Genomic DNA, 14,697 nt, shown 5'->3' on the forward strand with positions numbered 1-14,697 from the left:
ATAAAGGATTTGTACCCAAAATAAACAAAACATGCTTACAACTCAGCAGTAAGAAAACAGGCCTGCTGACACACCAAATGCTAACAGAGATGTAGAGCGACAGGAACTCTCATTCATTGCTGGTGGGAATGTGAACTGGTACAGCCACTTCGGAAGACAATTTGGTGGTTTCTTACAAAACTAAACATACTTCACCATATGATCCAGCATGCATTCTCCTAAGCATTTACTCAGGTGAGTTGCAAACTTATGTCCACACAAAAACCTGCACATCTATGCTTAGAGCAACTTTATGCATAACTTCCAAAAACTGGAAGTGATCAAGATGCCCTTCAATAGGTGAGTGGATAAATAAACAGTGGTACATCGTACAATGGAATATTATTCAGAGATAAAAAGAAATGAGCTATCAAGCCACAAAAAAGACACGGGGGACTCAAGTGCATATCGCTAAGTAAAACAAGCCCGTCTAAAAGGCTACATACTACAGAGTCCAACTACATCACATTCTGGAAAAAGCAAAACTATGGAGACAAGAAAAAGGTCCGCAGTTGCCAGAGGTTGCAGGTGGGAGGTGGGGAGGGGTGAATAGGTGAAGCACAGAGGATTTTAGGGCAGTGAAACTACCCTGTATGTTACTGCCATGGTGGACACACAACATTACACATTTGACAAAAGCCATGAAATGGTACAACACAAAAAGTGAACCTTAATGTAAACTATGGACTCTAATTAATAATAATAACATATCAACTATACCAAATCATACCAAGGCAATATATTAATCACTGGGGAACCTGGTGGGGGATTGTCTGATGAAGAGCTTTATGCAGACTCTGTACTTTCTGCTCCATTTTTCTGGAAACTTAAACCTGCCATAAGAAATAGTCTATTAATTTTTTTAAATGGCAATAAAGTATGAAACATGGGAATTTAATCAAGAATACATACAAGATGTCTATTTTCAAAACTTTAACATTTTATTAAAACAGTCTATTTATAGAAGATGATCTTAATAGGGAACCCTCCTACACTGTTGGTGGGAATGTAAATTGGTACAACCACTATGGAGAATAGTATGGAGGTTCCTTAAAAAACTAAAAGCAGAAATACCATATGACCCAGCAATGCCACTCTTGTGCATGTATCTGGAGAGAACCATAATTCAAAAAGATACAGGCACCCCAGTGTTCACTGCAGCACTATTTACAACGGCCAAAACATGGAAGCAACCTAAATGTCCCTTGACAGAGGAATGGATAAAGAAGATGTGGTACATATATACAATGGAATATTACTCAGCCATGAAAAAGAATGAAATATGCCACTTGCAGCAACATAGACGGACCTAGAGATTACCATACTAGGTGAAATGTCAGACAGAAAAAGAGAAGTATCATATGATATCACTTATATGTGGAATCTAAAAAAATAATACAAATGAACTTACTTACAAAACACAAACAGATTCACAGACATAGAAAACAAACTTAGGCTTACCAAAGGGGAAAGGTGGTGGGGAGGGATAAATTAGGAGTTTGGGATTAGCATATACACACTACTATATATAAAATAATCAACAAGGACCTACGGTATAGCACAGGGAACTCTACTCAATATTCTGTAGTAACCTATATGAGGAAGGAATCTGGAAAAGAATGGATACATGTAGATGTATAACTAAATCACCTTTCTGAACACCTGAAACACAACATTGTAAATATAAAATAATTTTAAATGGAAATATAAAATATATTTATATAAATATAAAATACATTTAAATGGAAAAAAGATTATTTTAAAAAGTGGAAAGACATTTCATACTCTTGGATGGGATGATTTAATATTATTAAGACACTAATTCATTCCAGATTAATCTATAGATTCAGTACCATCATAATCAAATTTCAGTTGGATTTTCTGAAGTATTTAATAAACTTAATGTGGATTTGGAATAATAAAAGTCTGTAGAAAGCTGAATCAACATTGAAAAGAAATCATAAAGACGGAGAACTTGCTCTATTACATAAGATATATTTCAAAGCCACAGTAATGTAAACAGTTTGGTAGACACAAATGGACCAGTGGAATAGAGTAGAGAGCTCAGAAATTTAATAGATGAGAGAAGGGGCTGCAAATCAATGGGAAAGGATGATTTGAATACGTCAAAATTAAGGATTTCTTTCTAACAAAAGACATCATGAAGGTAGTTAATAGATAATGGACAGAAAAGAAAATATTTGCAATATCCAAAACTGACAAGGGATTTATACTAGATGCGGACTACAAACCAATAAGAAAAAATCCCAACCACAATATAGAAAAACGGTAAAGGAAATGAACAGGTAATTTCAGAAAAGGAAACACAACCATAAGCATATGACAACATGCTTAAAATCACTGGTGATCACCCAAATGCAAATTAACTCAATGACATACAATTTTGTACCTATTACACTGGAAAAATAAGAGAGCTGGGAAGTACTAAGTATTGGCAGGAATGTGGGGTGTTGATGGCATATAGATGGGTTTGAAAGTGATTCGACTTATAGTTTATGCCTATAAAAAATCAGGTTGTGAAAAATTAAAAACTATAATTAAAAAGGTGCTGCACCTCATAGCGGCCTGTCTACAGGAGATTCACCACAGCATCCCTGGTAAATGTGGGCAGAATGGACACACATTATGAGCCAAGAGAGTCTGGGCTCACCACCAAATGTCTTGGAATCCCACAGCCAAGAGGGATTTTAAGAGCATCTTGGCTCCTGAAAGACACCACCAGGACTGTGGCAAAGAACGTGAGCCTTGGCATCAAGGTGGCCCTACGTTCAAACCCAGCTTGACCTCTAACTAACTGCGGGAACTTGGGCAAGTGCTTTGAGCTCTTTGAACCTGTTTCATCATCTCCAAAAGGGGGATAATAACACATTCTTCACAGGACTGTTGTGAGGATTCATTGCAAATGTGAACGGAAAGGATATAACAGAGTACTTGGAACACAGTAAGTGCTCAATAATGTTCACTATTTCTGTTATTGTAATTATGATAAAGATCTTCAAGAATGGAGGCTCCCTAATATTGCTGGGAACCAATATCCCAGCAAGGCAGAAACAAGCATGATAACCTCTGCTTAGATGGTCAGAAAACAGAGACTTACCCAGGTTCACAGCTGAGCACACGAAAGAAAAACTGCTGCCCATCTTTCATTCATTCACACTTTGAAATGTTTAAGCTACACAGGAAATCGTTTTTGTATGTTAAGTTCCCTAGCATTCCTTTCTTGAGAATGTAAAAGCAGTTTAGAATGATACATTCTTAGAGTCGGGTAGGAAGGAATGCTCACAGAAATCACACAGCCAGACCTTTCCAAATTTGGGAAACCTTTTCATAAGCATCTCCCCAGCTCAACCACGGGTAAAGAGTGAATCAGCTTCTGCTCAAATACTTGCTACCACGGGGAACTCACAGCATTGGGAGACAGCCTTTGCAAGTTACCATGGTCCTCCTCATGGTCGGCTCTTTTTCTTAAAACCATCAGCATCAACATCAAAAGTCTGCACTCAGAGAACAACAAGACTTTAGGTCCCCTGAGAGCTGAGCCCAGGTTGCTGTTTCACTGCCACATCCACCAGACCTGGCACACTGCCTTAGAACCTCACAGGCAAACAAGAGCTATTGGGTGGATGGATGGATGGATGGATGGATGGATGGATGGATGGATGGATGGATGGGTGGGTGGATGGGTGGATGGGTGGATGGATGGATGGATGGATGGATGGATGGATGGATGGGATGGTGGCTCTGCATGCTATAGAATAAGTTATACATATTTATTCCCCCATCACACTACAACTTAGAGTTCAAAGCATGCAAGAATGCACTATATCTACATTAAAGATTTGGGGAAATTTCATGTGAAACAATTCTAGAGCTGTAACTATCCTAAGACCTATAAACTATTCCAGGCTTGAGTGTCAGCAATTTACTTAAGTGAATTACCCACTGATTACAGGGGTGTGAGTGGTGGTCAGATGAAAAAGTCTCATTCTTTTTCAAATATTAACTCTAACAGGTGTTTGAGAGAACATTACTACCTCTTCCAAATCTTCTTCTTTTCTTTAATCTTTAACAACATATAACCTACCATGTATTTTGTACTTAATACAATGCCTAAGACCTTAATAGAAATGTATGCAATTCTGAATTGGTCACAAGGACCAATTGGACAGAATCTGCTTACTCTTTCCCTAAATGTGCATTTGCTCATTGACAACATGGTTTCTTTCTCAAATTGAGTCATCAGATTTATTAATTGTTGTATCTGAGATCAAAATTGTTAATAGTACTTATAATATTTATATTACATACAAATAAATAAGTGCATTCACTTTTATTAATAATAAATAAGGCAAGTCACCCTGTTCCAAACTGATTGTGCTCTACCTTGCACTGGTTTTTTTTTTCTTTTTTTTGCAGAAGGTCATTTGCTAAAAGTTTCAAGTCATGCCTAATGACTGATTCATTGTTTTTTTCACAGGAGGAGGGGAGAAGCATTAGGTACCTGGTACCCAGCAAAAGCCCAGACGGCAGAGTTATCAGTGAAATTCCTCAAAGTGACAAACGGCTAGATGAGGGGTTCCTTGCTGGTACAACCAGGTCACAAGCCTAAGAAGGCTTGACGGGTGTGGCTGGCTCCCTCCCCAGGGCCCGCTCCGGGCTTGGCTGGCCAGGCGGTGCTCCTTCCCCTGGCTCTCTGCAGGACCTCAGGCTCCAGGAATTTGGACCGAGTGGTAGAGACATCGCCGACAGAGACGGCAATTGCCAGCTTCCTCTCTATGCTGTCTTGTGATTCAAAGCAGATTCCGCTCCACTTTTTTAAAAGGGGAGCACGTTAACACTGGAGACCCGCAAGAACAGAAGCACGCAAGGAAAATCCGACAGTGCCATACAAGAGTCCGTGAGTAAACAGCTCATCCGAGGTGAAGCATGGCGGGGATGTAGTTATGGGGAGCCCAGGGGCATGAAGGTCTGATTGCTGTGTCCCTGAGGGAGGTGATAGGAGCTTCAAGAGCGTTGGGAATTGGTCATTTCACAATGACCCTGGGCTGGGACCCTCTACCTCCAAACACACACAGAGAAAGACCCCCTCACTCGTGCACGTCCCCACCCCGGGGTGCCAAGTCTTCCAAGCTTTGCCTTTGTGCTTGGCTGTGAGAAGGAAGAGTTGGGACAAAGAGGATGCTCTTTCATGGGGGGTCTTTATCTGAAATAAACACCTCTGAGCCCAGTGGCTTCATGTGCAAACTTCTCATCCTCAAATGACTTTGGACTGGGCCTCTTTCACACCAACCCAGTCTGATACCAAAGTCAGACAACTCAGCAGAAGTTGCCTCAGGCTGTCTGAGTGGCACAGTCACTGAAAACACTTTTTGCTTTGCCTTTCTCTTCTTTGCATTAATTTCCAACTAATGCACTCTCTTCCTCAAAGGGATACAGTTCTGCAGTAGGCGTTATATTTGTATCATTCTACTCTCTGTGAAAGTGTCCTTTTTTATGAGAATAATTCACATCACAAGAATTCTGATATCCTAGGTACGATTAGCTTATGGACCAATATTTTAAGGTGCATTTATATTCCCAATATTTCATGTACCACCCACAGGAGACCAGGACTAGAGTCATGGGCCTCTTTCTATCCCCATGTTTTCTTAAAAGAGCCACTGAGCTCTCTAAACCTCATCATCTCTATATCCGCAATATAATAACAGCTACCTTTCAAGATTGTTGTAATGATTAACTGAGAAAATATAAAGTCCTTTTTAACCCAGTATATTATTTGTTGTTACTGTTATTATTGATAGACATGGCCCAGCTATAAGCTAGCTAAGTACCAAAAAAAAAATGACTAGGATATACTTCTTACATTTCTTTTGCAACATAACGGTTTGCTTCTGGTCTGACCAGAGCTTCACCCAAGGTCACGCACGCAGTAAGTGACAGAGCAGGCCTAAAATCCAGGACTTCCAACTCACAGTTTGGTTTCTCAGTATTTCTAACACAGACACAGAAGGATACAGTGAGCATCCGGTGCGGGCAGACGGGGGCTGCGAGACCATGGCCCTCAGTCAGTACCAGCGCCTCTACAGGAGAGCCCAGCTCTTGCCTCACTTGCGTCTCTTCCCTCCACTGCAGGAACCATGCGGTCTATCCTGCTCACCCTCTTCCTCCTTCATGCCTGCCCCCCTGGAGGAGCCGGCGACCTCCATGAGGACCTGACGTTGCTGAGGACGGAGCTTGCGCTTCGCCTCTACCGGAGCGTGGCCGCGGCCAGCAACCGGACCAACCTGGCCCTCTCGCCTGCCGGCGCGTTCATCCCTCTGGAGCTCCTGCAGTTCGGAGCCCAGGGAAACACCGGCCGGCAGCTGGCCCAGGCCCTGGGCTACACCGTCCACGGTAAGTGGGCCGCTGCCCCCCTCGCTCTGCTGCTCCCGCCCACCGCCTGCTCACACTCACCCTCCTCCCGCTCTCCCGCTCAGGCTGCCTCGGGTGGCAGGCAGAGAAGGGTACCCACTGGCCAGTGTGCAGCAGAAGGCATTCAAACTCTGCATCGTAACTCTAGGTGATTTTTAAGGTTCCCTCTAAGTTTGGTAGCAACTTCTCAGTTGTGTTTCACAAACCCTCATGCTAACAAGGTGCCAGGATGTGCTTGAAGCACTTACAAATGTAATTTAATTCATTGCCCTAACAACACTATTGACATAGGTCATTATCTCATCAAACCTATTTCAGAGATGAGCCTAGTTAGGCACAGAGAGTACAAGCAACTTGCCCAAGGTCACACAGCTAGGAAGTGGCAGAGTTGGGACTCAAGGCCAGGCTGTCTGGCTCCAGAGTTCGTGCTCTTGACCAACCTGCTTTCATAAATCTGTGACTTCTAGGCAGGGCCACATCTACCGACATAATTCTATGATTCTGTGCTTCCAAACAGCTCTGCCAGCGGTGGCAGGAGTCTCCTGAATGCCAGGTCAACCATACCGGGCCCATATGCAGGGCCTCTGGCAAGGCCTGGCCTTGGTCCCAACCTCCCAACTCCATACAAACACACACACTCACACACACAGCTTTCTCTTCTCAGTCTCAGAATAAGATGCCAGTAAAAACAGATGAGAGTTACAATTGTATAAATTAATACTTTTTAGAAAGCACAGGAACTAATACCAAGACAGTCATGGCAAGAGCTTCCTTTGGAGCTGGAACCTTGAGTTGGCAAATAAAGCTGAGAGCTCCAGACGTCAGGCCACAAGGTACCAGCTGTGCATCCTGTCCTCCCCCACCCATACCCCGTCCTCTGCCAGAACAATTCTCGTGAGCCTGCTGGCCAACAGACACATGTTTTCTCTCTGGGGATAAGTGAGGACAAACGTAAGTGATCAAGCTGAATTCTGCTCAGCAAGTATCTCACGGAAATGCACGTATCCCCGGAGTTACTCTCCAGCCGCATTAGATTCAGGGCAATGCATTCCATCAAGTACTTTTGAGCCACCTGCTGCGGGGGCTGGTGCCACACCAGGAATTCAGCAGCCACGTACATAAGGAAAGCGCTGAACGCAAGAAGCTCGGTCTCATAGGAACAACGTGCGTAGAAACGCATTCTAACACAGGGCAGTGAGGGTACTTATTTGAAAGACGTTAGTCCAGGGGAGGGAATGATTTATTCCAGTGGCACATCAGGAAGGTTCCCCAGAAAACATGACGCCTGAGCTGGGTTATGAAAAATAAATAGAAATATGAAAGAGGAGCAGGCATGTCAGCCTTGAAACAAATACTCACACAAGCCAGGATGAAGGGGAAAGTGAGAAATGCAAGTGTAGTTACCCTGCACAGAAAGAGACGTGATGACAGTCAGTGCTTTGTTGTCAGGTACAATCATGGTACCTGATTAACCAAATATGATGATTAACAGGGTTTCCATAGAGCCCATTCAAGAATTACCAAACATCCACAACGCTTAATGGTCAAACTCTGCGGAACATAATCCCACCTTTTTTTCTTCTTACTCATAAATGGCTTCATTATCTTACGGGGCCGTGGTTAATTGTTACAAACAGGAATGTGCTGCTTACAGAGTTCTAGTTAATAGAATACCCCTGGATTTTTGTTTGCCCCCAAATTGCTCAGAGAATCACGTGCGCGCTGATCAAAACAACCTGCCAATGCCCACCACCTACCCTGGCCCAGCCTTTCTTTTCCAAGTGAGTGCAGGCCAGGAACATGAACCCACAGTCCAGGGTCTTGGGGCACGGTTCCTGCCTGATCAACAGAGATCTATCCAAGTTCAGAATAGCACCCACTGGCACTGTCTTCTCCCTGACATCCAGCCAATAGGTGACCACCAGAAGCTTTGCCAGAATCCCCACCTGCTGGACCTAAAGCACAGCATGAGTTTCAGAACAGGCACCAGTGTTATTCCCCCCAAATACCTTTGTTTTCGCCACATGAAACACATGATTTCCTGGTGGTCCAAGTTCTAGGGATTTCCATGCTTTTCCAGGTAAATTAACAAAGCACACTTTACAGCTTTCTATTCATCACAAGCACGATGCTGGGAACAGAGGCCTCAGAGATGCAGGTGGTCTGGCTCCTGGAAAAGAATCCTGTTTGATGATGCACATGGACTCACTTTTACAGTCATTATGTCATCTGATCCTTACAGAAACCATATGCAATCGCTAGGCCTCCTACAGTCCCCATTTTACAAACAAGACAAGAGGTTCATGATTTGGTTAAGACTCAGCTCACCCACAGGCAAGTGGATTCCAGTTCCAGATTTTCTGACTCCAAATCCTATGTTCTTTCCCCAACTCCTTAGCCCCGCTCTCAGCCACTGCGCAGCTGTAGAAATATATCTAAGCACCCTGCCTTCTCTTTCTCACCAGAATCATCCTCATTACCCTCTCAGCCCAACCAAACCCTTTGCACATCATCCTAAACTTAACCCTCTTTAATCAGCATCACAGAGATGGTTCTTGCCGACTGAGAATTTTACATACGTTAATCTTACAAAGTCAGAACCACCTCCCTCCCAGATTCAGTGTCACATTCAAGAAGTTCAGTTCAGCTAATGTATTGAGAAGGAAGGCTCTCTCCACATTGGTCTCTCAAGTGAGATAAAAGGCTGGTCTGCAGAAGGACTCAAAAAAATACCATTTCTTCTAGCACTTTCCTCCCACACTGCGCCATCCCAGGGACCCTCCCTTCAAACCCTCCACACCTCCCCACTACATTCCTGATCTCCTGAAGCCCCCCTGGTTTCTTTCCTTCTCGCTCTCCACTCTGTTAGAGCCACCCAGCCCCTCCAGCAGGAAAGATGGCTTTCTAGGAGGGGCTGGGGGAGGCAAGAGGAACTGAGGCAGCAATTTCAAGGGCTGTGGGAGAGGAGCAGTGTGTCGGCCCCTTTTTGCCCCATTACAGACAAGACCTAGGAAATGCAGGCAACGCAGCAAAACAGGAGACTCTGTGAGGCTCTCCGGAGCAGAGGAGCAGACTGTTCCACTGGGATCATAATTACACTTAATTTACAGGGTTGTTGAAAGGATGAAATGTGATCACGCATGGAGAGCGTTTAGCAGAGACTGTGATCACTGTCAACCTTTAGTATTTTTTATTCTGATGATGTATTTCATTCCAGCAGCATCTAGAAAAGCACTTACAATGGGCTAATGGTAAGGACAAACCAGGCTCCGGTGGAGACGATTTCTCAAGCCCATTGACTCTGCTACTTGAATGCGTCTGGCTAGAAGGATGGCTGGTCCCCTGGTCTGGAGAGGGTGAAAGGACAGAGAGGAGAGCTCTGTGACATCCCCTAAGGTCATGTGACACTAAGGACCACAGAAATGCCTCTGTTCACCCCTGCAGTCTACATTCTACAGGGACATGATTCCATAAGTACTTATGACCTTCCTCAGTAGAGGAAAATCTGATGAGTACTTTTTTTTCATTCGTGACTTTTCTCATTAAAATTAAAAGCAAGCACCTGAGTTAGGCTGTAATTCATTAGGCTGTGTGTATGTCTGTGTGCGTATATATGCATTGATTCTGTTTTTTACAGTTGTACGTTCTAAGAAGTAGCTTTGGTAGTGAAAGTTCTGTGAAGTAAAATCTGCCCATAAGTGTGTTCTGCAGCCTGGTGGCTGAGGATCCTGGCCAGGGTGTATTCTGGGTGCCTGTGCCCCCAGAAGGGATTTGGCCAGGCAAGTCAGGGGTGGGGGGGTCTGCTGCTGCCTCCTGGCCTGGCCTCTGGGACATGAAGGATGGCACACAAAGTAGACGGACCCCCAAGCCAAGTCAGAGCGTCACTCCACGTGGTGCCCTGGGAGAGCCAGTGCGGGCAGGGCGGGACAAGAAGAGGGTGCAAAGGCCGGTGTCAGGGGGAGATTTGTGGGCAGCCACTAGAAGGCGTCCTGACTGCTGGAAACGCCCAGGCTGCACTTGTCAGGAGGATACCCAGCTGTGTCGTGACTCAGCAGTGGGCAAGAGGCCTCGCTCCAGCTCCAGATGCCCCGGGGGAAAAGAGAACCTGCAGTTGTGAACAACAGCGTGAACAAGAAATCCACTATTGATTATGGAGAGAAGGAAGCAGTCTCCCGTGTGAGTGGTAAAAAAAACAGAAGTCCAGCTGCCAAGGTAGAAACTAGAGACCCTCTCAAATGCCTATTATTTCCTCAACTTTCTTGCAGGTTCTGACAGGTTCTGCTAGGGCTCAGGGAGACGGGGGATGGGAGGCGTCCTTACCTTTCCTCCGGGTTCCTCAAGTTGAAAGCGGTCCTAAAAGAGGCTGCATCCAAGTGCCACTCAGCCGTGCAGTCGTGGGGATGAATGTGAGGCCCTGTACCAGATATATTGACAATTCCACACCCTGGCCACTACCTGCCATGTTACTCGTGATATTCCCCATAAATTGGCTGACTTTGTAAATACCTGAAGCCCTCTGCTCACCAGCCCAGATCTCTCTGCTTTAGCACTGGGCTACATTTCTGACTCAAGATGTTTAGAAGCATCATCTCTGGGGGGCTGGCAGTGTTTTTCTATTTGACTTAATCCCAGGCTGATTTCTTTCAAATCTAGCATCGTTTCTTTCCCCTCAATGTTTAATTTGTGGATCTGGGCTAATTCTTGAGCAACTTAGCTATGACTTTACCAAACTGACTGTCTATAGTGGATGAACCTCAGGAAATAAGAGTGGAGCTGCTGGAGTCCCATTCCCATGCAACTTGCAAGCAGAGCTGGGGTAACTCCTCTCTTATACTCACCATTGCCAGTGATCCCAATGTCTTTTCACAGACCCAAGGGTCAGAGAGTGGCTGCGTGCTGTTTATGCCAGGCTACCCAGCACCAGCCCGGGCGCCAAGCTGGAGCTGGCCTGCACCCTCTACGTGCAAACGGGGACACCACTCGCCCCCCACTTCGTGGAGCAGGTCTCCCGGTGGGCCAACAGCAGCCTGGAGCTGGCCAACCTCAGAGAGCCCAACGGCACCACCATCCTGGCCAACGGATGGGCCCCCAGGCAGACCGCAGGTAAAGGAAAACCATCCACCTCGATGAGGTTGATGGGAGGAGGGCTGGAGAGACGGGTCCCACGTGCTACTTGTCAGAAGCCAGGTGACAGGGTACTCAGGCTGCCCTCAATTGCAGCAGAAGCTTGTCCTCTTGGCAGACCCTATGCTTGAGTGAAGCAAGGCTCACTCTTGGTCCTGTTCTACCTCTCCCCTGCCCCCAGAGACACACGCACACATATGACGCACACGCAGAAGGGCAAGCCTCCCACCCCCAGCTGAGCTTGGTTCCATGCAATGCCCACCAGGTGTGTACCACTGAGCTCTGTTCTCATTGACAGCTAACTCCCTTCATAGCAAAATGCAGGAGGAGTCCAGAAAGTGGTATCTTGGGAATTTAGCTTAGGAAATAATTGTGTGTAATAAGATGTTTAGCCCAGTATTATCACAAAAAGACGGATAAACAACCTACCTGTCCAGCAATTAGGGAGGAGTCAATAAATTACAGCACCTGCAGTTGTAATTACCATCAACGATGATGAACAGCTTTAGCATTTAGTGAGCGCTCAGTGTACTTATTCAGCACCCTTCTAAGCACCCCTTGGTTGTTAGCTAATCCTAAGAGTAACCCTAAAAGCTAAGTGGTATTATGGTCCCCATTTTACAAGTGGAGAAACTGAGACACAGAGAACTGGGCCTCCTGCCCTGTACCCACAGAGGCAGGGTTCTAGGCCAGGCAGTCTGGCTCCAGCAGCCTTGATGATTACAAAGGTTACAAAGAAACATGGAGAACGCTGAAGACCCAATGCTTAAAAGGCAGAACAGGGAATATGTACTTTAGGAACTGAGAACAATATATATGCAGGCAGGAGTGCAGAGTTAAAACGCAGACATTAAGATCATTATTGATGAGGACGTTTCCTCTCCTTTAGTTTTCTGCAATGTTTCATGTCTTTCAATTTATTTAAAAATGTTTAACTCCCTGTTGCGACTATTATGCCTCCAAGAGGCCCAAGGCCACGGTTAGCTGCTATCAATCCCACTGGGTGGATGGTCCTCTAAGAAAGAGGTGTAGCTGGTGCCCCGTGAAGACCAGGGCCAGGCTGCTTGGTTCAAATCCCAGGTCTCTATCTTGGGCAACTGGGTGGATGGTAACTTTGTCTCTCACAAGGATGTGAACCTTGGACAACCTGTCTGAGCCTTGGTGCCCTGTCTTTAAAACCGAGAATAACAATAGAACTTGCAGGAGGAGTCGGGGAGGGTTTGCTAAAGCATTTAAAATAGAGCCTAGCACAAAGTACACGTTTATTAAATGAATAAAGAGCTGAAGCAACACAGCCCCTTGAGGGGTAGCCAGCCCACTCCTTTCTCAGGTAAGGCTCAGAATTTAAAGTCCTTGCCCCAGACGTTGTGTAAACAAAGGCTCTGCCTGGGATGAGACCGAGCAGCATCGGGGAGATGGGGGTGGCGGGTAGAGTTGACAATGGGCAGCACCTCCCAGCACAGCACCCAGTCCCTCCCAGGGGCCTGTCTGAGCAGCGCAGGCCTCCTACTTCCTGGGAAACGGTCCCAGCCCGAACCAACCGGAACCAGCCAGAGCATCCCAAGCTGTTAAAAAAAAAAAAAAAAATTAAAGCATGGTCCCCAACCACAGCTCCTTACAAACGCCACAGTTCCACAACTAAGAGTACGAACGAGCAAGCTACAAACCCAATTTCGGGGGATGCCTCGGCACCCGGCAGGCCCGGCTCTCTGCTTGCAGGTGAGGGTCCCAGGGGCCCCACACGGGAGCTCGGCGGCGGCGCGGAGTGTGCGCAGTTGGTGCTGGTGAGCACCGTGTCCTTCCAGAGCGCCTGGCGGCACCCATTCTCCTTCTCGGACACTCAGCTCCTGCTTTTCACCTGTGCCCAGGGCGTCGTCCTCCAGGTCCCCATGATGTACCAGATGGCCGAGGTCAACTACGGTGAGCGAGGAGCCGTGGGGGCGGGAGGGGAGGCCAGGGCACTGCTCTGGAAGGATGGGGCTGGGCTTTGCAGCGGTTCCCTCTGCCGTGCGGGTTGTGGAGAAAGACCAGGGAGCCGGAGACGCTAAGGAGAGTGAGGGAGCAGATGGGGAAGAGAAACCCGATTTCAGGCCTGGCCTTTCCCTCTGCACTGGGTAAAGCGGGGAGTTAGTGTGAAACCAGGAACCCCTTCACCCCGCAGTCACCTCTGTAAAATGAATACCCGCCTTAGTGTCTAGTGCTGAGAAAGGATGGAAGGTTGAGTCCAGTCTAGAAGGCTCTCGAGAGCATGTCCACCTGAAAGTGCTGCTGGCCTGAACTACCAGTAGGGGGGGTGCACCTGGCAGTCCCCCATGGCAGCAGACTAGCGTGTGCTGTGGATGCTCTGGTGGGGCCCTCTGGTGGGGGAGGAAGGGGGTGCCCTGCCCCCTACACACCTCCCCGCCCCCGTCACTCCTCCAAACCCTGGTTGGCAGGCTCAGCCCTCTCCAGCTGGTGGGACTAATTACGTTCTTGTTCGGGGAGAAGCCAGTGTTTTAGGAACTTTGGTATTTAGAAAACTTGCTATCATCCTGCTCTGATTCCGTACAAGACCCTTGTGCGTTCTTAGTGAATGTATTCACTAGGTTATTCAGCCCATAATTATGAATCGAGGTCAGGTAAGATGGGAATCAAAGCACGTCTACTGAATAAGTAAATATACATTTACCATGGACTGTAGTTCTTGCTCCTGGGCCTTGCGCGTCGCTGCTGTGACCCTTGCTGCTTGGTCTGTCCGCTGGGCGGTGGTCGGCAGGCAGGCTCTGAGATGCTCTTGTTCTCCCCTGCGTACAGTGCACGGGAGCTGACACATCACGGGGGCTGAGCAGATATTTACGGGACAGATACAGTAGGGAGTATGAACCATGCCCCTGTCTCTCCCCACTCATCCTAAGATTTTGCCTTAGTGACCCACCAGCTCAGCTGTCCCTCAGCACTAGGGCCTAGGCCTCCCCATCTTCCCAGGGAAGGGATCAGGCCTGGAGCTCCGCCCGGGACTGGGGCTGCCACAGGCTGCCGGGTCTCCCCGCCTGGATTGCCCTGTGTGACTTGCCCATCTTGCCCCGTCACTGGGTCCGGCCGCTGCCTCTGCATTCACCAGCA

The 14,697-nt window shown here is 46.8% G+C and overlaps 1 protein-coding gene across 1 annotated transcript in view; it reads left to right on the forward strand.

Moving 5' to 3' along the window:
• Window positions 1-14,697, forward strand: part of SERPINE3 (serpin family E member 3) — a 50,086-nt gene that overhangs the window by 15,697 nt on the left and 19,692 nt on the right. Inside the window, exons 2-5 of the mRNA XM_057707210.1 lie at window positions 4,883-4,979; window positions 6,193-6,453; window positions 11,341-11,574; window positions 13,315-13,515. Of these exons, the coding sequence (XP_057563193.1) occupies window positions 4,883-4,979; window positions 6,193-6,453; window positions 11,341-11,574; window positions 13,315-13,515 (793 nt within the window). The remainder of the gene's footprint in view (window positions 1-4,882; window positions 4,980-6,192; window positions 6,454-11,340; window positions 11,575-13,314; window positions 13,516-14,697) is intronic.

The sequence above is a fragment of the Hippopotamus amphibius genome, chromosome 14, assembly GCF_030028045.1.
Source record: "Hippopotamus amphibius kiboko isolate mHipAmp2 chromosome 14, mHipAmp2.hap2, whole genome shotgun sequence".
In the NCBI taxonomy this organism is placed as follows: Eukaryota; Metazoa; Chordata; class Mammalia; order Artiodactyla; family Hippopotamidae; genus Hippopotamus; species Hippopotamus amphibius.